The 27,329-nt window shown below is 44.7% G+C and overlaps 1 protein-coding gene across 1 annotated transcript in view; it reads left to right on the plus strand.

Moving 5' to 3' along the window:
- Window positions 1-26,590, plus strand: part of per2 (period circadian clock 2) — a 33,534-nt gene extending 6,944 nt beyond the window's left edge. The window contains 20 exon segments of the mRNA XM_045694008.1: window positions 1,674-1,909; window positions 2,065-2,186; window positions 2,411-2,612; window positions 4,969-5,020; window positions 5,411-5,553; window positions 5,705-5,783; window positions 5,904-6,010; window positions 6,183-6,336; window positions 6,515-6,764; window positions 6,877-6,985; window positions 7,253-7,484; window positions 7,796-7,917; window positions 12,019-12,246; window positions 12,723-12,769; window positions 12,771-12,990; window positions 13,166-14,070; window positions 22,414-22,651; window positions 22,943-23,183; window positions 25,273-25,423; window positions 25,556-26,590. Of these exon segments, the coding sequence (XP_045549964.1) occupies window positions 1,674-1,909; window positions 2,065-2,186; window positions 2,411-2,612; window positions 4,969-5,020; window positions 5,411-5,553; window positions 5,705-5,783; window positions 5,904-6,010; window positions 6,183-6,336; window positions 6,515-6,764; window positions 6,877-6,985; window positions 7,253-7,484; window positions 7,796-7,917; window positions 12,019-12,246; window positions 12,723-12,769; window positions 12,771-12,990; window positions 13,166-14,070; window positions 22,414-22,651; window positions 22,943-23,183; window positions 25,273-25,423; window positions 25,556-25,567 (3,850 nt within the window). The 3' untranslated portion in view covers window positions 25,568-26,590.
- Window positions 26,591-27,329: the final 739 nt, after the last annotated feature.

The raw sequence follows: 27,329 nt of genomic DNA on the forward strand, positions 1-27,329 counted from the left end.
AAGTGAGGCCCTCACAGAGAGCAGTGAAAAGCCCATAGAAAGTAATGATGGACCCCAGTGAGAAACTAAAGAAGCTGCCAATGGAGTGGCTCCAATTAGGACCCTGAATGGCAGCACTTCATCCTGATGACATTCTGTGTGCCCCCCCCCCTTCTCTCCTTGTTCCTCAGCAACTGGGCTGAAATCACCTTGAACACTCTTTGCAGAGGAAGATACTGGTGCACATCTTGATTGTGTAAAATTGGCGATGAAAGCAAACAGTTTAAGGTCATTCTTTGCTGAGACGTCTGTTCTTATCTGCCATATAAGTTGTATAAGGAGCCCACAGTATGTTCCTGTGGGCTCCACTTTAACAGTGAGGAGGCCTATTCTTACTATCATTAACGATCTCTATAATTCACCACTAACTTGCCACTCTAATGCCAAACCAATCTGTTGATCCCAATAGCAGATTCCGTTGATACTATCAACAGCTCTTTTATATAATTAAACTATTCGAGATAATTAGATCTGTATTGGCGCTTAGAGAGGCTATTTCTGAAGCGGCTTTACATTCTCAGCTACTTAAGCTTGTTATTTAAACACCTGAGTTATATACGAATAGTTGGCTGTCTTAGGGGGCTGTTTATAGCCTTTAGATGTAGTAGTGCTCTCGCTAAGCCTGTAGGCTAATGCTCGTGGCCCAAAAACACACAATGGCTCCTACTTACTGCAAATTCTCACAAACGCACATGTGGCATGGGCCAGTCTGTGCTCCAAAGACACAATATGGCACCAATCTAAACACTTCTAAACATGCCATACCACCTGCCCTCCTGGAGCAGGAAGTGAAAACCCCTCCTTAACTTATAACCTCTTATAAGACCGTATATGAACCGTTTTAGACAGGAGAACAACAGAGCTACATCACACATGCACAAAAGGCATAGGGTAGGATGGAAAAAGAGAACATGCTTGTTTACCCATTACACCTGGCTATAAGAGTGGTCCGCCAATCCCATTTTAAATGTATAGCGATTCTCGAGACACTCTTCAGTGAAATCCCATGTAGTTATAATGATCGGAAAAGTCATCCATGTCAAACAGCACAAGCGAAGCCGTTGCTAGGAAAACATGAATGTACCTGGATTTGAGTCTAGTCGTCCCCACCCTAATCAAATCAATTACAGATTCCTACGAAAGTGCTCTGGTGTACATGTACCATTGTAGCATTGCACTCTCCTGAACCCAAAAAGAGTAGAGAACTCCAAGCCATTGTAGCAGCTGTGCAAATAAATTAACCCATTCATTTCATGCAAAACTCAAGGACTTTGTTTTGAAATTTAATTTCAGTGTTCAATGGATGCATTTCAATCGGATATTGTGAACGACAAACTTTTCGCCGGCAATGAACGCAATTCACCTGTTGTCCAAGAGGAATAGCATTTTGATGAATGGCCTCAGTGTCGATGGAAAACAAAAACAATATGATTGAAAGTAGACCTTTTCTTGTTAACCTCAGTCAAGGCTACCTTTCTAGAAAAAGACATTGTAGCTGAAACACCAACAATAACAATCCTACCTTCAGTACCTTTATTGTTTTTTCAAAAGTATACCGCTAGCAGCTCGGTATAAGACTTGTTACAAAATGTTATTAATAATCTCTCTCTTGTTTGTTGCTCTAACTCCCACAGCCCCTCTCCTCCCAGTAGTTCCAATGCCTTCAGCCTGCTGAGTTCAGAGCAGGACAACCCCTCCACCAGCGGCTGCAGTAGTGAGGAGTCCGCTAAGACCAAGACCCAGAAGGAGCTGCTCAGGACCGCCAAGCAGCTCAGACATCTCCTGCCTGCTGACAAGAGGAACAAAGGCAACAAGTCCAGCTCCCTAAACACCCTGAAATACGCACTGCGCTGCATCAAACAGGTGGAAGGTAAGAGACAACCAAACCGCACATCTTTCTGGGTGGTAGTCCTGAACATATGAGAAGATTATGAATTTAGCATCATTACATTATAGTTATTGTATTAGGAATGTGTCTTAAAAGTCCAACAAGGAAACCAATGTGTGTTTGTTGTTGTGTTTCAGCCAATGAGGAGTACTACCAGCTGCTGATGACCAATGACAGTCAGCCATCAGGTCTGGACGTGTCCTCTTACACCATCGAGAAGATAGACAGCATCACCTCAGAGTACACCCTCAAAAACAATGTAAATTCCTTAGTAGTACAGTATTACTTCTGAATACACACAACAACAAAAAACATTTCCTTGAATACATCCTCAAAAAGAAATGGTACCCAACAGTAATGCTTAGTTAACACTATAACAGCCACGATTTAATGCCTACCACATCCATGCCATCTGTCCCGATATGACCTGGGGGCGTGTACTGTATATGCCAGTTTCTCACATGTGCCTCTGTGTCCCTCCAGGACATCTTTGCTGTAGCTGTATCTCTGATCACGGGAAATATTGTCTACATCTCAGACCAGGCCGCCTCCATCCTCAACTGTAAACGGGGCATCTTCAAGGATGCCAAGTTTGTGGAGTTCTTGACTCCCCAGGACGTTAGTGTTTTCTACAGCTTCACCACGCGCTACCGCCTGCCCTCCTGGAGCATGTGCACTGGAGCAGGTAATGACCCCTCTACGAGCGCTTATAACCACTTATAGACAATCTAAACACTTCTAAACATGCCATACCACCTGCCCTCCTGGAGCAGGTAGCAAAAACCCCTCCTTAACTTATAACCTCTTATAGACCGTCTATGAACCGTTTTAGACAGGAGAGCAACAGAGCTACATCAAATCAAATGTATTTATATAGCCCTTCTTACATCAGCTGATATCTCAAAGTGCTGTACAGAAACCCAGCCTAAAACCCCAAACAGCAAGCAATGCGGGTGTAGAAGCATGGTGGCTAGGAAAAACTCCCTAGAAAGGCCAAAACCTAGAGAGGAACCAGGCTATGAGGGGTCGCCAGTCCTCTTCTGGCTGTGCCGGGTGGAGATTATAACAGAACATGGCCAAGATGTTCAAATATTCATAAATGACCAGCATGGTCAAATAATAATAATCACATTAGTTGTCGAGGGTGCAACAAGTCAGCACCTCAAGAGTAAATGTCAGTTGGCTTTTCATAGCCGATCATTGAGAGTATCTCTACCGCTCCTGCTGTCTCTAGAGAGTTGAAAACAGCAGGTCTGGGACAGGTAGCACGTCCGGTGAACAGGTCAGGGTTCCATAGCTGCAGGCAGAACAGTTGAAACTGGAGCAGCAGCACGGCCAGGTGGACTGGGGACAGCAAGGAGTCATCATGCCAGGTAGTCCTGAGGCATGGTCCTAGGGCTCAGGTCCTCTGAGAGAAAGAGAGAATTAGAGAGAGCATACTTAAATTCACTCTGGATAAGACAGGAGATATACTCCAGATATAACAGACTGACCCTAGCCCCTGACACAAACTACTGCAGCATAAATACTAGAGGCTGAGACAGGAGGGGTCAGGAGACACTGTGGCCCCATCCAATGATACCCCCGGACAGGGCCAAACAGGAAGGATATAACCCCACCCACTTTGCCAAAGCACAGCCCCCACACCACTAGAGGGATACCTTCAACCACCAACTTACCATCCTAAGACAAGGCCAAGTATAGCCCACAAAGATCTCCGCCACGGCACAACCCAAGGGGGGGGCGCCAACCCAGACAGGAAGACCACGTCAGTGACTCAACCCACTCAAGTGACGCACCCCTCCTAGGGACGGCATGGAAGAACACCAATAAGCCAGTGACTCAGCCCCTGTAATAGGGTTAGAGGCAGAGAATCCCAGTGGAGAGAGGGGAACCGGCTAGGCAGAGACAGCAAGGGCGGTTCGTTGCTCCAGAGCCTTTCCGTTCACTTTCACACTCCTGGGCCAGACTACACTCAATCATAGGACCCACTGAAGAGATGAGTCTTCAGTAAAGACTTAAAGGTTGAGACCGAGTCTGCATCTCTCACATGGGTAGGCAGACCATTCCATAAAAATGGAGCTCTATAGGAGAAAGCCCTGCCTCCAGCTGTTTGCTTAGAAATTCTAGGGACAATTAGGAGGCCTGCGTCTTGTGACCGTAGCGTACGTGTAGGTATGTACGGCAGGACCAGATCGGAAAGATAGGTAGGCGCAAGCCCATGTAATGCTTTGTAGGTTAGCAGTAAAACCTTGAAATCAGCCCTTGCCTTAACAGGAAGCCAGTGTAGGGAGGCTAGCACTGGAGTAATATGATCAATTTTTTTGGTTCTAGTCAGGATTCTAGCAGCTGTATTTAGCACTAACTGAAGTTTATTTAGTGCTTTAGCCGGAAAGTAGAGCATTGCAGTAGTCCAACCTAGAAGTAACAAAAGCATGGATTAATTTTTCTGCATCATTTGTGGACAGAAAGTTTCTGATTTTTGCATCACACATGCACAAAGAGTGCACAAAAGGCATAGGGTAGGATGGAAAAAGAGAACATGCTTGTTTACCCATTACACCTGGCTATAAGAGTGGTCCGCCAATCCCATTTTAAATGTATAGCGATTCTCGAGACACTCTTCAGTGAAATCCCATGTAGTTATAATGATCGGAAAAGTCATCCATGTCAAACAGCACAAGCGAAGCCGTTGCTAGGAAAACATGAATGTACCTGGATTTGAGTCTAGTCGTCCCCACCATAATCAAATCAATTACAGATTCCTACAAAACCAGTTAATACAGGGGGTTAACCAGAGCTTGGAAAACATACATAGTGTATGCATTGAAGCAAGGGTAACCAAAAAAAGACACCCATCTTCTCTCCTACTGTAAATTGAGCGCATCTTTGTTTGTATTCATCTTGTAAATTTCTCTGAATGGGTGGTGTTGATGTAGTTGAAAGCAGATGTGACTCGTGAAATAGGATCTCAGTTGAATTGAGCCAATAAAGTAGACTTATTTTGAATTAAAACATTTTCATTCCCCCTCTCCTTTCAGAGTCATCCCGGTCGGACTGCATGCAGGAAAAATCGTTCTTCTGTCGGATCAGGTGTGTGTGTGGCTGCGTCCGTGTGTCAGCTGATCTCCATGTTTCTATTCATTCCCTCTTTCCAGTTTAAATTTAGTTTGATTCTCGGCTGGTTTCATAAACAGGAAGCTCTCGCTCTTTTCTCTGACAACACACACACACACACACACACACACACACACACACACACACACACACACACTATTCACAGTTGCCGTTAAAGTAGATCTACGGCTCAACTCTGCCCCCAAGAGGCAGAAAAACACCCAAGCAGCAACTCAATCTGTGAAATAGATGCTAATGAAGTGAGTCACCGACACAGCTGACAATCATAAGGACACTATATTTTCATGGTGTTGTTGCTGCTTTAGTGACTTGATGACTTTGTCCTCTCTCTCCTGTGTTCTGTAGTGGAGGTAAGAAGTGTGAGGGGGACCTGCAGTACTACCCATTCCGTATGACCCCCTACCTGATGAAGGTGCAGGATAAGGTCCATTCTGAGGACCAGTTCTGCTGCCTCCTACTGGCTGAGAAGGTGCACTCCGGATACGAGGGTAAGGACCAATGATAACGCCGTCACAATGCCGGAGTTGTGACTGTTTGAATACTTTTGAAACTGCATCCTCAGTAGTGTATAATAGTGGACGGTATGTGAAATATAGTGTGTGGGAACAGTTGTGTTAAGTGTTTTCATTTTGCCTACAGCTCCCAGAATCCCTAGTGACAAGCGCATCTTCACCACCACACACACTCCTAGCTGTGTCTTCCAGGATGTGGATGAGAGGCGAGACACATTTGCACTTTTTTTCCCCCCCATACACTTTTTTTTTTTATCCGACAGAAGAGTACAGTGCTTTTATGACACCTATAGGCTGACTCAAAGTTATTGTTTTTTGCCTTTCAGAGCTGTTCCACTTCTTGGGTACTTCCCCCAGGATCTGATTGGCACCCCAGTCCTTCTTCTCATGCATCCCGATGACAGGCCTGTCATGTTGGCCATTCACAAGAAGAGTAAGAGAAACTAAAACACACTTTCTAACATACTACTTAGTACTATTCTATGACTGGACTGCATATATATATATATATATATATACTGTATGGCCCTTTAATAATAGAATATATGCCATTTAAGCTTTACTCTGTCTTTTACTGACATCTATGTTCTCTCTCCTACCCATAGTCCTTCAGTACGCTGGCCAGCCGTTCGACCACTCCTCCATCAGGTTCTGCACGCGGAACGGAGGGTACGTCATCGTCGACACCAGCTGGTCCAGCTTCGTCAACCCCTGGAGCCGCAAGGTCTCCTTCGTTATCGGGAGGCACAAAGTCCGCATGTGAGTGTCTGCCCAGCACAATGTTTTCTATCTTGACACTACTCTCTGCCCAGCACTATTTTGTGTTATCTTGGCACAATTTTTTTTGAAATAGCCAGAAAAGATCTTTCATTTAAAAAGCCTGTATAATGCTGATTCTGTTACTGAATAAGGATAATATGGTTGTTCCCACTTCTAGAGGCCCGGTGAATGAGGATGTGTTTGTGGCCCCGCTCCCTGCCCTCATGGAGACTATGGACTCTGAAGTCCAGGAGATCACTGAGCAGATTCACAGATTGCTACTACAGCCGGTGCACAACACTAGCGCCAGTGGCTACGGTAGCGTGGAAAGCAACGGCCGCCTTGCGGCATCTCAGGTGATGACCAGCGAGGGCAGCCCAAGCAGGACACGCGTCGAGGAGGAGGGGGACAGCAGCTGGGCCAAACCTGTAAGAACCCTCTCTGTCACTCTCTTTTCCCGCTCTCTGTCTTACCTCTCTCTCTATCTCTCTCTCTCTCTCTCCATGATAGTGAACATGTCTCTTCTCTCCTCCCCAGCAGAGATCCTTCCAGGAGATCTGTAAAGGTATCCACCTCCAGAAGAGTCAGGAACAGCAGATCTACCAAGCCTCCTCCTCAGCCAGGCCTGAGACCAACAAGAGCCCTGGCAGTAAGTCAAACAAGCAAACCAGCACAGAAATATTTACAATCTGCAGGAAGCATAGAGATATGCTCGTGTGTGCATTGGATAATGTGAACTGGGGAGTGTACGTGTGTGTGTGTGTGGATGTACAGATACGCATGCACTTATGTGTGTTGGAAGAGATGTAGAAAACACACATATCCATGGGTGTAGTTCATGGGTGTAGTTTGGCGTATACAGAACGTACAAATCCATGCCCATCCCAGTCTTGACACACTCCCTTTTCCCCAGCAGAGTTCCTCCAGAAGAGTCCAGCAGTGGTGCGTTCCAAGGAATCTGCAGCCCCTGTGGCCTCTCTGAGTTGGAGGGTCAGTGCTGGGGTCAGTGCTGGGGTCAGTGCTGGGGTCAGTGGGCTGAGCCTGGAGGACAGCAGCAGCAGGACTGCAGTACAGGAGGAGCAGCTGGCCTTCAACGACCAGACGGTCTACTCCTACCAACAGATCAGCTGTCTGGACAGTGTCATCAGGTCAGAACAACTACTAACTAGTCACTTATTCATCTTGCTAATCACGTATCTGTACATCTCTCTCTGGTCATCTAGCCTATCTATAGTCTTTGGTCTTTTGTCTATTAATCTAGTTGTCCTGTTATGGGGCATAATACTTATAGGCATTGTTTCTGGGTAGATAGATGGAAAGGAGACTGTTACTTATTCCGTATGTACTTACTGCTACCCAATTACATGGTAGTTACATCATGGGCTATTGATTTACTTTATATCTTAATCAAAAACAGTCTTTCATCCTTCTGTGTGCATCTCTCTCCCTCTCTGGACAGATATCTAGAGGGCTGTAATGTTCCCATCACTATGAAGAGGAGATGCCACTCTTCTGACAACACTATGTCCTCAGATGAGGACAAGCAGAAAGGAGGGGACAATCCCATGCAATTATCTGAAGGTACGTTCTACCACTGCTCTTAATCGATTTTTACTTTATCACTCCATTTAATAAAAGATGTTCAACAATTGACTTCGGTATTATTGCTACAGTATGATGTTGCATGTAGCCTATATTGCAAGTGAACTCTCCTACACCACTATTATTTTTTTACCAGTCGGTGAATGCACCATGAATTGAATTGCCCGTTATCACTAAAGCCCAAATCAAATGAAAAGCGTTTTATGTGCGTGTGAACGAGTGTGCACACACTGGAATTAGAATGCAAGGTAGTGAATGAGAGAAGACGGACCGCGCGTTAAATTAGAAAGCAAATCTATTTTTCTCACGTCTACATGAAGTATTGCTAGTAAAATGAGCCGATAAATTGCCAGAAAATAGACTTGTTTGTGCATTGTTACGTCTGGATTTGTGACATGTATACTGCTAAAAAAAATAAAGGGAACACAAACAACACATCCTAGATCTGAATGAAAGAAATAATCTTATTAAATATTTTTTTCTTTACATAGTTGAATGTGCTGACAACAAAATCACACAAAAATAAATCAATGGAAATCCAATTTATCAACCCATGGAGGTCTGGATTTGGAGTCACACTCAAAATTAAAGTGGAAAACCACACTACAGGCTGATCCAACTTTGATGTAATGTCCTTAAAACAAGTCAAAATGAGGCTCAGTAGTGTGTGTGGCCTCCGCCAACTCCTGGACAGTCTGTGGTGCAACGTGGCGTTGGTGGATGGAGTGAGACATGATGTCCCAGATGTGCTCAATTGGATTCAGGTCTGGGGAACGGGCGGGCCAGTCCATAGCATCAATGCCTTCCTCTTGCAGGAACTGCTGACACACTCCAGCCACATGAGGTCTAGCATTGTCTTGGATTAGGAGGAACCCAGGGCCAACCGCACCAACATATGGTCTCACAAGGGGTCTGAGGATCTCATCTCGGTACCTAATGGCAGTCAGGCTACCTCTGGCGAGCACATGGAGGGCTGTGCGGCCCCCCAAAGAAATGCCACCCCACACCATGACTGACCCACCGCCAAACCGGTCATGCTGGAGGATGTTGCAGGCAGCAGAACGTTCTCCACGGCGTCTCCAGACTCTGTCACGTGCTTAGTGTGAACCTGCTTTCATCTGTGAAGAGCACAGGGCACCAGTGGCAAATTTGCCAATCTTGGGTGTTCTCTGGCAAATGCCAAACGTCCTGCACGGTGTTGGGCTGTAAGCACAACCCCCACCTGTGGACGTCGGGCTCTCATACCACCCTCATGGAGTCTGTTTCTGACCGTTTGAGCAGACACATGCACATTTGTGGCCTGCTGGAGGTCATTTTGCAGGGCTCTGGCAGTGCTTCTCCTGCTCCTCCTTGCACAAAGGCGGAGGTAGCGGTCCTGCTGCTGGGTTGTTGCACTCCTACGGCCTCCTCCACCTCTCCTGATGTACTGGCCTGTCTCCTGGTAGCGCCTCCATGCTCTGGACACTACGCTGACAGACACAGCAAACCTTCTTGCCACAGCTCGCATTGATGTGCCATCCTGGATGAGCTGCACTACCTGAGCCACTTGTGTGGGTTGTAGACTCCGTCTCATGCTACCACTAGAGTGAAAGCACCGCCAGTATTCAAAAGTGACCAAAACATCAGCCAGGAAGCATAGGAACTGAGAAGTGGTCTGTGGTCACCACCTGCAGAACCACTCCTTTATTGGGGGTGTCTTGCCAATTGCCTATAATTTCCACCTGTTGTCTATTCCATTTGCACAACAGCATGTGAAATGTATTGTCAATCAGTGTTGCTTCCTAAGTGGACAGTTTGATTTCACAGAAATGTGATTGACTTGGAGTTGCATTGTGTTGTTTAAGTGTTCCCTTTATTTTTTTGAGCAGTGTATATTTAAGTGTTGATAATGTAACGGCACAGGGTCGTTACAATAACAACAATACTGCCCGTTTTATTTATTTTTTATTTCACCTTTATTTAACCAGGTAGGCTAGTTGAGAACAAGTTCTCATTTGCAATTGCGACCTGGCCAAGATAAAGCATAGCAATTCGACACATACAACAACAGAGTTACACATGGAATAAACAAAACACAGTCAATAATACAGTGCCAAAAATACATATTTGAAAACAATAACGTTATACCTGTGTTGATTTTGATCACAGGCATAAAGCCTAGGCCGGCTAAGAGAGAATACTGTAATGTAGAAAGAACGAGACTAGCTAAATTCTGTATAAACTCCCCGGGTGTATTAGCTACACCTGACCTCACATTCCTGATCTAACATAACTGTTTAGAGCAGGCAGGTATGTCCCGTAGGACATATAAGGTGAGTCATAAGGAACACAATAATAATTCACAAAGGCTACATAGCGAACGTAACAAATACGACTGTTTGTTATGGATTATTGTGACAATTAAATTGGCATACGCTACGCAGTGTATGTGTATTGATGCTCTCTACTCTCACACGAACATTTTGACGCCGTTGGTTCCGGTGTGATTTGTATTTAAATTGGATGTCTCATTCTAGACGGAACCTGCACATTTCTAATTCAAATGAAAGATACCTGTGGGATCAATTAAATTTAAAACAAATAATACTGCTAGATTAGTCACAGATACACTGATTTGTTATAGTGTGACAACGTTGCTAGTGTGTTGGTTGGAAAACACCCTGCTGATTCTGTCTGGCTACACATACACATACCAATTTATCAAAATATCAGTATTTAAACTCCTTCATACTGAACAAAATATAAACGCAACATGTAAAGTGTTGGCCCCATGTTTCATTAAATAAAATATTACAAATGTTCCATATGCATAAAAAGCTTATTTCTCAAATTGTGTGCACAAATTTGTTTACATCCCTGTTAGTAAGCTTTTCTCCTTTTGCCAAGGTAATCTATCCACCTGATAGGTGTGGTGTATCAAGTAGCATATTAAACAGCATGATCATTATACAGGTGCACTTTGTGCTGGGTGCAATAAAAGGCCATTCTAAAATGTGCAGTTTTGTCACACAACACAATGCCACAGATGTCTCAAGTTTTGAGAGAGCGTGCAATTGGCATGCTGACTGCAGAATATCCACCAGAGTTGTTGCCAGAGAATTTAATGTTCATTTCTCTACCATAAGCTGCCTCCAACATCGTTTTAGAGAATTTGGCAACAGGTCCAATTGGCCTCACAACCGCAGACGACGTGTATGGCGTCGTGTGGGCGAGCGGTTGGCTGATGTCGACATTGTGAACAGAGTGCCCCATGGTGGGGTTATGGTTTGGACAGGCATAAGCTACAGACGAACACAAATGCATTTTACCGATTTGAATGCACAGAGATACCGTGACAAGATCCTGAGGCCCATTGTGCCATTCATCCTCCGCCATTACCTCATGTTTCAGCATGATAATGCACAGCCCCATGTCGCAAGGATCTGTACACTATTCCTGGAAGCTGAAAATGCCCCAGTACTTCCATGTCCTGCACACTCACCAGTCACCCGTTGAGCATGTTTGAGATGCTCTGGATTGATGTGTACGACAACGTGTTCCAGTTCCCGCCAATATCCAGCAACTTCGCACAGCCATTGAAGAGGAGTGAGGCAACTTTTCACAGGCCACAATAAACAGCCTGATCAGCTCTTTGCATGAGGCAAATGGTGGTCACTCCACATACTGACTGGTTTTCTTATCCACGCCTACTTTCTTTTTAAGGTATCTGTGACCAACAGATGCATATCTATATTCCCAGTCATGTGAAATCCATAGATTAGGGCATCATTTATTTATTTAAACTGACTGAATTCCTTTATGAACTGTAACTCAGGCAACAATTTAAAAGATTTGAATGTTGCGTTTATATTTTGTCCAGTGTCGTTTAAAGACTCATTGAGTTTAAATACTCATGTGGTTTAAAGACTCATTTAGTTGAAAGACTTTCAGTCTCACCAAAGCTCTGTTGGACAGGTCACCAACTGAATCAGACACAGCCAAACTCTCTCTTTGTCTATCTCTCTATAATCCGCATTTATGGGACTTTACATGTGACTCTCCAAGTCACCCTCCCTCAGTCTCTCCCTATCACCCTGGCAGACCCTGCACTGTTTAAGCATCAGCCTGGTCTAACCCCTGTGGATGGCGTCATCGCAGACAAAAAGACAGACGCTACGACCTCAGCCACAGGGGCAGTGGGCTCCTCCCTGGCGGCCCTCGCTGTGCCACCGTGCGGCAAAGCCGAGAGCGTGGTGTCAGTAGCAAGCCAGTGTAGCTACAGCAGCACCGTCGTGCATGTAGGAGATAGGAAACTGCAGCCCGAGTCAGGTATACACTACGGGGACATAGACATGTCTCATTCTACTATTCTATTCTACTCTTTTTGGTCTTTAGTTTGTGGTGGTGGGTTGTGTTTGGGAGTGGGGACTGTGTGGGTCCGTGTGTGTTGTATGGATGTAGCTCGATGTGGTGTAATGTATGCAGTATCATGTGTGTACTCTGAGGTCATGCATGTTCCATAATCTCGCACGCCAGATTTTCTTTACAATATTCAGAGATTCACAGTCGTCTGGTTCCTCGACTATACCATGATGTATGTTATACCAAAGCCATGTGTCTAAATGCGCTGTGCATTATACCGTCCTCTCTGCAGCTCTGCTTCCCTGTAATGAATATCAATGTATATATGTTTATCAATGTTGCTAAGGGCATTACAGCTTCTCATCTCTGTATGTCCTGAGCGGTTGGGTGTTTTATGTATATGTTGTATGTAATTGTTTCTCGGTCTGTTTTTCTCCGTACAGAGATCATCGTAGATGTATCTGTGGCTCGGGAGGAGGTGGAGGGGGGGCAGCCAGACTCCTCATTCTCCCCCCAATGCTGTTTCACCTCCCAGCCTGGAGAGGGAGCCCTATAAGAAGCTCGGTCTGACCAAGCAGGTCCTAGTAGCCCACACCCAGAAGGAGGAGCAGACCTTCCTGTGTCGCTTCAGAGAGCAGAGGGGAGTCCAGGCCTTCCAGGCCAACTGTTCCCAATACCTGGAGCGCCAGAAGGGACAGGGTGCCGCTGATGGTACAGTAGCAAACATGTTCTACAGACATTACAATACAAGCTCAGTATTGAGCTAGTACAATTCAACACAGACACACAGAGTGCCTTAATGTTCTCATACACTCAACCTCTCACAGTCCAATACATAATGTAATCACACTTTTTCTCCCTTTCCCCTCTCTGTCCCCTTCTCTAGCTCTGACCGCTGTGCGCCCATGCAAGCAGACCGAGCCCGCTGCCCGTCGAAGTGGGCGCAACAAGAAGACCAAGTCTAAGCGGGTGAAACAGAACGAGTCGTCCGACAGTTCCGTGTCTCATAGGAGAAGACAGCCGCAGCCCCGACCCCACCTCCTCAACCAGGGCCTCAACCAGACCTCCTGGTCCCCCTCCAACACCTCCCAGTCCACTTTGCCGCCCCTAGCTTACCCCACCGTGGTGCCAGTCTACCCCCTCCAGGTCTACCCTGGGGCGGGCACCATGCCTACCCACCCAGAGAATTCATTGGCAGGCTTCGGTGACAGCCAGGATCCCCAGTGCCCGCCACCAAACATCCAGCCCTCACCCTTCTCTACTCCCATGGTGACCCCCGTGGTGGCTCTGGTTCTCCCCAGCTGCATGTTTCCTCAAATGGGAAGCGAGGCTCCAGGACAGCAGCCTTTTTACCAGGCCGAGAAAGCCGGCTTCCCCTCTCAGTCACAGCCCTTCCACCCACAGACATCCTTACCTGCTCAGGGTCCTTTCCCGGCTCAGCCACAGGCCTTCCCCCTACTGACGGCCTTCCCAATCCCCGCCCAGCCTTTCTCATTCTCCATGCCCATGGAGGCTCCCAAGCCACCTGGGGAAACCACCCAGTCTCGCTGCTCCCCGCATGGGACCATGGGCGGCATTGACCAAGCGTCCTCCCCTCCATTGTTCCAATCATGGTGCAGCTCGCCCCTGCAGCACAACCAACTGCAGCTGGAGGAGATGCGGTGCTCCCTGGAGAGACGGGACGGCATGGTGGTGGTGCCCTCCGTTGGCACACAAGGGAATAACACTGTCAACATGAAGGGAGGGAGCGTGGTCTGCCAAGCCATGGAGAAGGTCAAGGAGCTTCAGCAGGTATGATACAAATTTTCAAGTCGTACGGGATACACATAGTATGCACAATCCAACAAAATTCTTACTTGCAGGTTCGCTTCTCCACAACTCAACAAGAATAAATAGTAAAAGATGAGAATAGGAACATAAATGAAATGGTTCAGTAGAATAGAATAAACATTTTAGCATAAGTATAATACAGGAAGGCACAATTTTATAGTCCAATATTTACATGTGTATTGGGGATGTGTGGATTGGGGGGCAAATGTTTAAATTGTTCAGTATTTAGTAATAATAATTAGTGGTAGGTGTGGGTGTGTGAGTATATTTTTGTGAGTGTACAGTACCAGTCAAGTTTGTATTTTTCTTTCTTTTTAGTTTTTTAAAACTATTTTCAGCATTTTTTTAATATTACTTAATGAAGACATCAAAACTATGAAATGCCACATATGGAATCATGTAGTAACCAGAAAAGTGTTAAACAAATCAAAATATATTTTATATTCTTCAAAGTAGGCACCCTTTGCCTTGATGACAGCTTTGCACACTCTTGGCATTCTCTCAACCAGCTTCATGAGGTCTGTCAGCCCGTCTGGTGTTCAACCTTCCCAAGTTCTCTCACATCACCCCGCTCCTCCGCTCTCTCCACTGGCTTCCAGTTGAAGCTCGCATCCGCTACAAGACCATGGTGATTGCCTACGGAGCTGTGAAGGGAACGGCACCTCCATACCTTCAGGCTCTGATCAGGCCCTACACCCAAACAAGGGCACTGCGTTCATCCACCTCTGGCCTGCTGGCCCCCCTACCTCAGAGGAAGCACAGTTCCCGCTCAGCCCAGTCAAAACTGTTCGCTGCTCTGACACCCCAATGGTGGAACAAGCTCCCTCACGACGCCAGGACAGCGGAGTCAATCACCACCTTCCGGAGACACCTGAAACCCCACCTCTTTAAGGAATACCTGGGATAGGATATAGTAATCCTTCTAACCCCCCCCCCCCTTAAAAGATTTAGATGCACTATTGTAAAGTGGTTGTTCCACTGGATATCATAAGGTGAATGCACCAATTTGTAAGTCGCTCTGGATAAGAGCGTCTGCTAAATGACTTAAATGTAAATGTAAATGAGGTAGTCACCTGGAATGCATTTCAATTAACAGGTCTGCCTTGTTAATTTGTTGGCTAAAATGTTATGTCTAAAACATTGTGTCCCTTTAAACCCTTTAGCCCACATTCAGTCTGACTTATCTAATGGGACCCTTGTACTCCAACATACTCCTTGTCTGCAAGCTACTATCATGGAATATAGTGTGCTCTAGGCTGAGGTGTTGCAGTGACGAGGAAGGATAACATCGCAATCGCAACTCTCCATAAAATATAACTCACTGTAGTTACTGTAATACAGACCTCTGCCTATCCATCTCTCACAGTGGGACAATATCTTCTCTGGTTCAGGCTATTGAAAAGCTCCAGAATGCTTTTCAGTCACTGCAGGCCTCCATATATGGTCTCAAACTGGTCTTGAATGCACAAAAAAAACTAAATTCATGATCTTTACCAGAGCTAGAACTCTGCCAGAGAACGTTAGCATTGTCACATCTGGTGGCTTATCCATTGAAAAAGTGTCATCCTACAAATACCTAGGTATTTGGTTGGATGACAAGTTGTCCTTTAAAGTTAATATGGATAATCGTGTGACAAAGCTTGAATTGAAATTGGGTTTTTATTTTCGTAATAAGGCTTGCTTCCCGCTTATGGCTAGAAAGAAGCTTGTTCAGGCCACTTTTCTCTCTGTAATTGATTATGGTGACTTGTTGCATGCAACCTCCTCCGTCTTACAGAGACTGGACTTTGTCTATCATGCATCCTTGCGCTTTATTCCAAATGCCAAGTCACTTACTCACTCACCATTGCACATTGTACTAAATGGTAGGCTGGACCTCACTTTATATGTGCAGAAAGATACATTTGTATGTGTTCCTCTACAAAGCCCTTTTGGGTAAACTCCCTCTTTACCTCTGTAGTCTGGTCTCCTTCACCACCAGCAGTTACCATACCCGGTCTGCTAGGTGGTTTCTACTTAAAGTACCCAGGACATTCCCAGTATTAGGGAAGACTGCATTCTCTTGTTGTGCCTAAGACGCATGGAATAGTCTACAATTCATGCTTCATCGAGATATGTTAGTGCCACTGAATGAATTTAAAAAATTGATGGGAGACTTACAGAGGAGTGTAAATGCTTTTCTTTAGGCTGGATCACATTGTTTTTTTATTTCACCTTTATTTAACCAGGTAGGCTAGTTGAGAACAAGTTCTCATTTGCAACTGCGACCTGGCCAAGATAAAGCATAGCAATTTGACACATACAACAACAGAGTTACACATGGAATAAACAAAACATACAGTAGAACAAAAGAAAACAAAAAGTCATACAGTGAGTGCAAATGAGGTAAGTTAAGGCAATAAATAGGCCATGGTGGCGAAGAAATTACAATATAGCAATTAAACACTGGAATGGTAGATGCACATTCATCTTCTGCACAAGTAGAGATACTGGGGTGCAAAGGAGCAAGATAAATAAATTCAGTATGGGGATGAGGTAGGTAGATAGATGGGCTGTTTACAGATGGGCTATACAGGTGCAGTGATCTGTGAGCTGCTCTGACAGCTGGTACTTAAAGCTAGTGAGGGAGATATCCTCTTGAGGATACAATCCCGCTAAAGGGATTGGTTGGACAACAACCAATGAGATAGCACGGCGCGATATTCAAAACAAAATGATCTCAAAATTAAAATTCAAGTATTATACGGCATTTTAAAGATACTTTACTCGTTAATCCAATCACATTGTCCGATTTCAAAAAGGCTTTACGGTGAAAGCAAAACATTAGATTATTTTAGCATAGCACCTTAGCAACAAAAAAAAGCAATTTTCCAAGCACGGATAGCCATCACAAAACCAGATATACAGCTAAAATTAAGCGCTAACCTTTGACAATCTTCATCAGATGACACTCCTAGGACATCATGTTAGACAATACATGCATTTTTTTGTTCGATCAAGTTTATATTTATATCCAAAAACCCAATTTTTACATTGGCGCTTGACGTTCAGAAAATGTTTTCTCCCCATAACCCCTGGTGAATAGGCACATTTAATTTACAGAAGAACTCAAACTTTGACAAAATCTATAACAATTATTTAAAGAAATAGAGATAATCTACTCCTTTATGCAACCACTTTGTCAGATTTCAAAATAACTTTACGGAAAAAGCACATTGTTCAATATTCTGAGTACAGAACTTAGCCTTCAATGCTAAGCTATACAGTTAGCCTACAACCACGACGTCGACAAATCTCTAAAAATATGTTTGAAATATTTACTTACCGTTGCTGAACTTCGGCGGAATGCACTCGGCTGGGCACCCACTTCCACAAGAAATGTTCATTTGTTCTGCAAAGTCCATAATTTATGTCCAAATACGTCCGTTTTGTTGACCCATCCAGAACACTTTACAATGCCATGTGGCGTGGACGCAAATCCATAGACGAAATGTTCAAAGTTCCATTACCGTTTGTAGAAACACGTTAAATGATGTTTACAATCAATCCTTTATGGTATTTTTTTAACGTAAAATTGCGATAATTTTACAACCGGGCAATAGGTATTCATCCCAGAAGAAAAATAAAAAAACAGCGAAGTCACGTGCACGTGCGTCGTAAGATACCTCTCCTCAGACTGGCCAGTGATTGACTGAGCCATAATTTTCTGCCCGGTAACAGGTGATGGTTGAAACCAGTTCCTAAAGATTGTTGACAGCCAATGGAAGAGTTAGGAGGTGCAACGTAAATCCTATGTCACTATAGTTTTTCAAGGGATTCAAAACAAAAACTACATTTCTAATTTCTCCCACTTCCTGGTTCAATTTTTCTCAGGTTTTTTGCCTGCCATATGAGTTCTGTTATACTCACAGACACCATTCAAACAGTTTTAGAAACTGCAGAGTGTTTTCTATCCAAATCTACTAATAATATGCATATTCTATTTTCTGGGCCAGAGTAGTAACCTGTTTAAATTGGGTACGTTTTTCATCCGGCTGTGAAAATACTGCCCCCTAGCCCCAACAGGTTTTAAGAGTCTCCAGCTTCAGAGATTTTTGCAGTTCGTTCCAGTCATTGGCAGCAGAGAACTGGAAGGAAAGACGACCAAAAGAGGAATTGGCTTTGGGGGTGACCAGTGAGATATACCTGCTGGAACGCGTGCTACGAGTGGGTGCTGCTATGGTGACCAGTGAGCTGAGATAAGGCGAGGCTTTACCTAGCAGAGACTTGTAGATAACCTGTAGCCAGTGGGTTTGGCGACGAGTATGAAGCGAGGACCAACCAACGAGAGCGTACAGGTCGCAATGGTGGGTAGTGTATGGGGCTTTGGTGCCAAAACGGATGGCACTGTGATAGACTGCATCCAGTTTGTTGAGTAGAGTGTTGGAGGCTATTTTATAGATGACATCGCCAAAGTCAAGGATCGGTAGGATGGTCAGTTTTACGAGGGTATGTTTGGCAGCATGAGTGAAGGATGCTTTGTTGCGATATAGGAAGCCGATTCTAGATTTCATTTTGGATTGGAGATGCTTAATGTGAGTCTGGAAGGAGAGTTTACAGTCTAACCAGACATCCAGGTAGTTGTCCACGTATTCTAAGTCAGAGCCGTCCAGAGTAGTGATGCTGGACAGGCGAGCAGGTGCGGGCAATGATCAATTGAATAGCATGCGTTTAAGAGCAGTTGGAGGCCACGGAAGGAGAGTTGTATGGCATGGAAGCTCGTCTGGAGGTTAGTTAACACAGTGTCCAAAGAAGGGCCAGAAGTATACAGAATGGTGTCGTCTGCGTAGAGGTGGATCAGAGAATCACCAGCAGCAAGAGCAACATCATTGATGTATACAGAGAATAGAGTCGGCCCGAGAATTGAACCCTGTGGCACACCCATAGAGACTGCCAGAGGTCCGGATAACAGGCCCTCCAATTTGACACACTGAACTCTATCAGAGAAGTAGTTGGTAAACCAGGTGAGGCAATCATTTGAGAAAGCAAGGCTGTCGAGTCTGCCAATAAGAATGTGGTGATTGACAGAGTCGAAAGCCTTGGCCAGGTCGACGAATACGGATGCACAGTAATGTCTATCGATGGCGGTTATGATGTCGTTTAGGACCTTGAGCGTGGCTGAGGTGCACCCATGACCAGCTCTGAAACCAGATTGCATAGCAGAGGAGGTACGGTGGGATTCGAAATGGTCGGTAATCTGTTTGTTAACTTGGCTTTCGAAGACCTTAGAAAGTCAGGGTAGGATAGATATAGGTCTGTAGCAGTTTGGGTCTAGAGTGTCACCCCCTTTGAAGAGGGGGATGACCGCGGCAGCTTTCCAGTCTTTGGGAATCTCAGACGAAACGAAAGAGGTTGAACAGGCTAGTAATAGGGGTTGCAACAATTTCGGCAGATAATTTTAGAAAGAGAGGGTCCAGATTGTCTGGCCCAGCTGATTTGTATGGGTCCAGATTTTGCAGCTCTTTCAGAACATCAGCTATCTGGATTTGGCTGAAGGAGAAATGGTGGGGGCTTTGGCGGGTTGCTGTGGAGAGTGCCGGGCAGTTGACCGCGGTAGGGGTAGCCAGGTGGAAAGCATGGCCAGCTGTAGAGAGATGCTTATTGAAATTCTCAATTATAGTGGATTTATCAGTGGTAACAGTGTTTCCTAGCCTCAGAGCAGTGGGCAGCTGGGAGGAGGTGCTCTTATTCTCCATGGACTTTACAGTGTCCCAGAACTTTTTTGAGTTAGTACTACAGGATGCAAATTTCTGCTTGAAAAAGCTAGCCTTAGCTTTTCTAACTGCCTGTGTATATCTGTTCCTAACTTCCCTGAAAAGTTGCATATCACGGGGGCTATTCGATGCTAATGCAGAACGCCACAGGATGTTTTTGTGCTGGTCAAGGGCAGACAGGTCTGGAGTGAACCAAGGACTATCTATTCCTAGTTCTACATTTTTTGAGTGGGGCATGCTTATTTAAGATGTTGAGGAAGGCACTTTTAAAGAATAGCCAGGCATCATCTATTGACGGGATGAGGTCAATGTCATTCCAGGATACCCCGGCCAGGTCGATTAGAAAGGCCTGCTCGCAGAAGTGTTTTAGGGAGCGTTTGACAGTGATGAGGGGTGGTCGTTTGGTCGCAGACCCATTACGGATGCAGGCAATGAGGCAGTGATCGCTGAGATCTTGATTGAAAACAGCAGAGGTGTATTTGGAGGGCGAGTTAGTTAGGATGACATCTATGAGGGTGCCCGTGTTTACGGATTTGGGGTTGTACCTGGTAGGTTCATTGATCATTTGTGTGAGATTGAGGGCATCAAGCTTAGATTGTAGGATGGCCGGGGTGTTAAGCATGTCCCAGTTTAGGTCACCTAGTAGCACGAGCTCAGAAGAAAGCTGGGGGGCAATCAATTCACATATGGTATCGAGGGCACAGCTGGGGGCAGAGGGAGGTCTATAGCAAGCGGCAACAGTGAGAGACTTTTTTCTGGAAAGGTGAATTTTTAGAAGTAGAAGCTCGAATTGTTTGGGTACAGACTTGGATAGCCTGCAGAGTTCTGTATTACTATCTTTGCAGTAGATTGCAACACCGCCCCCTTTGGCAGTTCTATCTTGGCAGAAAATGTTATAGTTTGTTTTTGGTGGTTTTCCTAAGCCAGGATTCAGACACGGCTAAGACATCCGGGTTGTCAGTGTGCTAAAGCAGTGAGTAAAACAAACTTAGGGAGTAGGATTCTAATGTTAACATGCATGAAACCAAGGCTTTTACGGTTACAGAAGTCAACAAATGAGAGCACCTGGGGAGTGGGAGTGGAGCTAGGCACTGCAGGACCTGGATTAACCTCCACATCACCAGAGGAGAAGTAGGATAAGGGCACGGCTAAAGGCTATACGAACTGGCCGTCTAGCACGTTCGGAACAGAGAGTAAAAGGAGCAGGTTTCTGGGCACGATGGCATAGATTCAAGGCATAGTGTACAGACAAAGGTAAGGTAGGATGTGAGTACATTGGAGGTAAACCTAGGCATTGAGTAATGATGAGAGAGATATAGTCTCTAGAGACGTTTAAACCAGGTGATGTCATCACATATGTAGGAGGTGGAACATATTGAGCAGGGCTAGAGGCTCTACAGTGAAATAAGACAGTAATCACTAACCAGGACAGTAATGGATGAGGCATATTGATATTAGAGAGAGACATGCGTAGCCAAGTGAACATATGGGTCCAGTGAGTGGTTGGGCTGACTGGGGACACGGCGATTCAGACAGTTAGCAGGCCGATGCTAACAGTTAGTAGGCCGGGGCTAAACAAGCTAGCAGTTAGCAGACCGGGGCTGGCAAGCTAGCAGTTAGCAGACCGGGTTAGCAAGCAAGCAGTTGGCAGACGGGGCAGGCAAGCTAGCAGTTAGCAGACCAGGGAAAGTGCCCCTTACCGGCAGTAGAAGGGGTCCGGATATTGTAGCCCAGGAGTGGGCTTCGGTGGTAGCACAGGAGCCCTGGCCTTGCTAGCTTCAGGCTAATTGGTGCTTGATCCGGGATGGAAACGCTAGCCAGGAGTAGTCACCCGGGATTGCGGTTAGCTAGTTGCGAAGATCCAGATGAAAATGTTCAGAGTTTGCGGTAGGAATCCGGGGACATTTAAAAAATAAAATAATAATAATAGGTCCGTTATGCTCTGGTTTGAGTCACGTTGTTCGAACTGGCGAGAGCTTTCCGAGCTAAAGGTTAGCAGATGAACGCTAGCAATGGTTTGCTGACTGATAGCTGGTAGGTAGTTAGCTGGCTAGCTTCAGTTGAGGGATTCCAGATCCAAAGTAAATAGAAATACTTTAGAAAAAAACAGATCCACGCCACATTGGGTGAGGCGGGTTGCAGGAGAGTATTTAGAAGTTGAGGTTAAGGAAAATATTTTAAAAAGATATGCGAAGAAAAAGATGTAAAAAGATATATACAAGGGACACGACAGGACAAAGACGTCTGACTGTTACGCCATCTTGGATTAAGTGTTGTATTGTTGTATGTTTTAATTATGTAATGTATTGATTGTTGCTGCCTTCTTGGCCAGGTCTCCCTTGAAAAGGAGACTCTGGGTCTCAATGGGCTTTTCCTGGTTAAATAAAGGTTAAATAAATATGACTGAGTCGCTTCTTAGACCTTGAGGGAGAAGTGAAAGAGCAGAGTTGCAAAAAAACTAAGGATGGGACTGATGACCGAAAAAAGGGAGCAATACAACTTGAGTGGAGCTTCTGTTTGTTGACCTTATCCTTTGACCTCTGTCTTGCAGGTGGGCTTGCCGGGCAACGGTAACCATAGCGACGTCAATTCGTCATCGAGTGACCTGCTGGACATCCTGCTCCATTCAGAGTCTCGTTCAGGCACCAGCTCAGGCACTTCAGGGTACATGGGTTTCAGCTCTAATGGCTGCGGAACCTCAGCTAGAACGTCTAACAGCGGAATGTCTAATAACAGTGGAACGTTGGGATGTAGAACGTCAGCTAGCGGAGTATCTGGCAGTGGCACAGGTCTGTACACACACCTACCCTAGCCTTATTGTACGTTTGTTAGAATTATTTTCCTATTCTATACCAGTCACTTCCACTGTACCAAACTTCACTCCTGTAATTGTCTTGGGGGTTTACATATTTGATCAACAAGACTGGCAGAACAAGAACAAACACAAAATAGAAGGACATTAACATGGCAGCAAGTTCAGCAGTTTGTTGCTTCATGTATGAAGCACTTGAGACCAGAACTCTGGTGCGTCTGAAGTAAGATATCCTAACTCTGTTTTGTGCGTTCATTCACCCCCACAGTAAGCAGCAGCCACACAAGCAACAACAGCAGCAACTACTTTGGCACCGTGGACTCCTCCCAGAACAGCTACCAGCAGGTCAAAGTGCACTCCGGCGGCGGGAGTGGTGGTAGCGTTAGCGAGGGGCGGCCAATGGAGGTAGAGCAAAGCCAATATGACAAGTATGTACTGCAGGATCCGCCGTGGTTAGTCACCGCCAACGCTGACGACAAGGTCATGCTGACCTATCAGATGCCCTCCCGGTGAGTGGGAGGAGACAGGAGAGAGGCGGCACGCAATATGCCTTGGAATATGAGAAAGTTGTCTGTGAATGCATATCTGGGTCAGTTTGGGATTTTTGAAGGGGTGGGCTTAGGGGTAGGATAAGGGGAGGGTGAACTGATCCTAGATCTGTGACTACAGACAACTTCTACCCAGGGCATGAGTCCTAGTGCAATGTTTCCCAAAATGATGAGTGCCCATGAATGCTGGGGTTAGAAATATTTGTTGGTTTTTATTTGGTAGGTCATACACATTTTTTAGATGGAACACAGCATCTTTGGGAAATACATTGCACAGCACACATTGCACAGCATAGATACTACCCACTCCCTTCCACTCCCACCAACTCCCTCCCTGTATTTACTTGCTGGATTCATGTCCTCAATGGATCCCGAAAATCTATGTATGTTTGTGTGATGCATCTTATGATGATGAAGCGTATGAGGTCTTTAGTTGCTGGCTTGCAGTTCTAATTTATGGGGTGTATGGGTAAGATGGGGCTCTTGCACAAGTTGTCAGGCAAAGTGGGTTGAGAGAAAATGTGTAGTTTCTTCAAGGCTAGTTTTGAATTATTCCAGATATCTATCATATCCAGTGGACCCTGAAGATCAGTTCAACATCAGATTCACTACCGTTCAAAAGTTTGGGGTCACTTAGAAATGTCTTTGTTATTGAAAGAAAAGCAATTTTTTTGTCCATTACAATAACATCAAATTTATCAGAAATACAGTGTAGACATTGTTAGTGTTGTAAATGACTATTGTAGCTGGAAACGACTGATTTTATTTTTTTAATGGAGTATCTACATAGGCGTACAGAGGCCCATTATCAGCAACCATCACTCCTGTGTTTAATGGCACGTTGTGTTAGCTAATCCAAGTTTATCATTTTAAAAGGCTAACTGATCATTAGAAAACCCTTTTGCAATTATGTTAGCACAGCTTAAAACTTGTGTTGATTAAAAAAGCAATAAAACTGGCCTTCTTTACACCAGTATCTGTAGCATCAGCATTTGTGGGTGCGATTACAGGCTCAAAATGGCAGAAACAAAGCACTTTCTTCTGAAACTCATCAGTCTATTCTTCTTCTGAGAAATTAAGACTGTTCCATGTGAGAAATTGCCAAGAAACTGAAGATCTCGTACAACGCTGTGTACTTCTCCCTTCACAGAACAGTGCAAACTGGCTCTAACCAGAATAGAAAGAGGAGTGAGGCTGGTAACTCTAATGAACTTATCCTCTGCAGCAGAGTTAACTCTGGGTCTTCCTTTCCTGTGCCGGTCCTCATGAGAGCCAGTTTCATCATAGAGCTTGATGGTTTTTGCGACTGCACTTTCAAAGTTCGAAATGTTCTGTATTGACTGACCTTCATGTCTTAAAGTAATGATGGACTGTTGTTTCTCTTTATATTATGGCAAGAACAGCTCAAATAAGCAGACTTGGTATTTTACCAAATAGGGCAATCTTCTGTATTCCACCCCTACCTTGTCACAACACAACTGATTGGCTCATACGCATTAAGAAGGAAAGAAATTCCACAAATTAACAAGGCACAACTGTTAATTGAAATGCATTCCAGATGTCCTCATGAAGCTGGTTGAGAGAATGCCAAGAGTCTGAAAAGCTGTCAAAGGCAAAGGGTGGCTACTTTGAAGAATCTCAAATATAAAATATATTTTGATTTGTTTAAAAATGTTTTTGGTTACTACATGATTCCATATGTGTTATTTCATAGTGTTGATGTTTTACATTTTAGCAGACGCTCTTATCCAGAGCGACTTACAGTAATGAATGCATACATTTCATACATTTTTTTTCTGTGCTGGCCCCCCATGAGAATCGAACCCACAACCCTGGCGTTGCAAACACCATGCTCTACCAACTGAGCTACAGGGAAGGCCTCTTCACTATTATTCTACAATGTAGAAATTTGTAAAAAAAAGAATAATAAGAAAAACCCTTGAATGAGTAGGTGTGTCCAAACTTTTGACTGGCACTGTATGTCTTTCACCTGGTCATATAAGTCACATAGTTCAGTATACTGAGTGTGTATGTTCCTTGGTCTACACAGGGGCTTCGAGAGTGTGCTTAGGGAAGACCGAGAGAAGCTCCATGTGATGCAGAAGAGCCAGCCGTGCTTCACCGGGGAGCAGCAGAGAGAACTGGTGGAGGTCCACCCCTGGATGAGGAGAGGAGGGCTGCCCAAGGTCATGGATGTCAAGGTGAGCTCTCTTTCTCTCTCCTCTCTCGTTCTCACAATCACTCTCTCTTCCTTCTCTCTCTCTTACACTAGTCATTCACGTTTGTCAAAAGCAAGTCTGAAAGTAACTAACAGAAATGTGTTTTTTGTTAAGTGTGAGCTGTGAGGAGGACACTCCAGAGGTGGTGTTGTCTGAGGAGCAGTCTGGCCTGGATATGGGAGACACAGAGACTGAGGAGGTCAGCCCCTCCAGGAAGCCCAGCGAGGAGCCCTTTAACATGGACACCTGCCCCTCTTCTAGCCTTGGATCATCATAGCCACATCCAGCCCTGAATCTGCCCGTTAATTGTAGCACCATGACCTCCGCAAAAGACTCATTCTCAAGTGACATCAATTATTCACCAAGTCCCACCCTCAGCTGTCCCTGACAAGGCCATTTTTTATTTTATTTAACCAGGCAAGTCAGTTAAGAACAAGTTATTATTTACAATGACAGCCTACCGGGTGATCAGTGGGTTAACTGCCCTGTTCAGGGGCAAAACGACAAGATTTTTACCTTGTCAGCTCAGGGATTCGATCCAGCACTAGGCTACCTGCTGCCCCATATTAGACTGCCTAGTACTGCTTGCATCCTGCGGGTACAAACCTTTTCTACAACAAACAAATCTGTATGGAAATTCTGCTACAGCCTGAGAGACCAGGGAACATAGACTGTTACATCCCACCTGGTCAATTCATTTTCTCTGTGTGTGTGTGTGTGTGTGTGTGTGTGTGAGAGAGAGGAAAAAGAAGAGAGTGAGTTACAGTGTGTCCACAACACAGTTCATGTTCTATCAATTGTTTTTTCACTTATTGCAATTAATAGGTTTTTTCACTTATTGAAATGAATGTTTTCATTGAAAACGTTTTGACTGTAGTAGTCTTGTATTTGTGTTAATTTAGAGCCCTGGGGCTAGCATCAACATTTTAACACTGGTGCGCCCAACTGAAAGAAGTTAGGAGCACCTCATGAAATGTAGGAGCACCAGAATATATAATTTTTTATTGTAATACAGCCTATATTGGGCCTATACGAATTCGAGGTACTTTTGAAGGACATGATTTGCCCTAGAAACTAATATGTAATATGTATATAAGATATGAATTTATTGTAAAAGCTACAAAATAAAATAAAAATATTTCACCTTTATTTAACCAGGTAGGCCAGTTGAGAACAAGCTTACAACTAATTTACAATTGCGACCTGGCAAAATGTAGATAGGAATACCTGTCATTGAAATTACAAAGTAATTTGTGGAATATTAGGTTTCTACGTTGTGTAAAAGCACTATTGAGATGCATTACATTGAAAATGGTGTACTGTCTCTTTAAAAACGGCAGACGATCTGACATTCATCCTTTTCTATGATCATTGATCTCCTGAAGAAACTATCCCATTTCCTTTCTTTCTATGCCCCCAAATGTTTGGATATACTGGTTATGTTACCAGGTTGTTAGTTAGGTAGCCAATGAGGTAGCATGACTGAAGTGTAAACAAATGGTTAACGACATGGTTTATGAATGTAAAATGCGGTCCCAGCGACCCGCTATAGGAAGATAAAAATGCTGCGCCGGTAATATGGTTCAGATCTTTTGACCTAGGCCCGGTTTTCCAAAGGAATTTGAAGACAAAGTTCATTGTTAGCACCATGGAGCTTAATGGTTCTAACGATGAATTTAGCGTTAAGATGCTTTTGGGAAACACGGGCACTGATTGAGATGGAAGCAAGCCACTTTCGCTGTGGTAATGGTGCAACCATGCCTCTAGGGCACTCGGGAAACAACGTTAGAGCGAAGCCTTGTTACATCAATTTATTTTCTTCTTTTTTTCCTAGGCCCACAGTGCTCCCAAAATAAATAAAACTCCTGGTTGCACAGCAAAATATTTT

This window comes from Salmo salar, chromosome ssa14 (assembly GCF_905237065.1).
Source record: "Salmo salar chromosome ssa14, Ssal_v3.1, whole genome shotgun sequence".
In the NCBI taxonomy this organism is placed as follows: domain Eukaryota; kingdom Metazoa; phylum Chordata; class Actinopteri; order Salmoniformes; family Salmonidae; genus Salmo; species Salmo salar.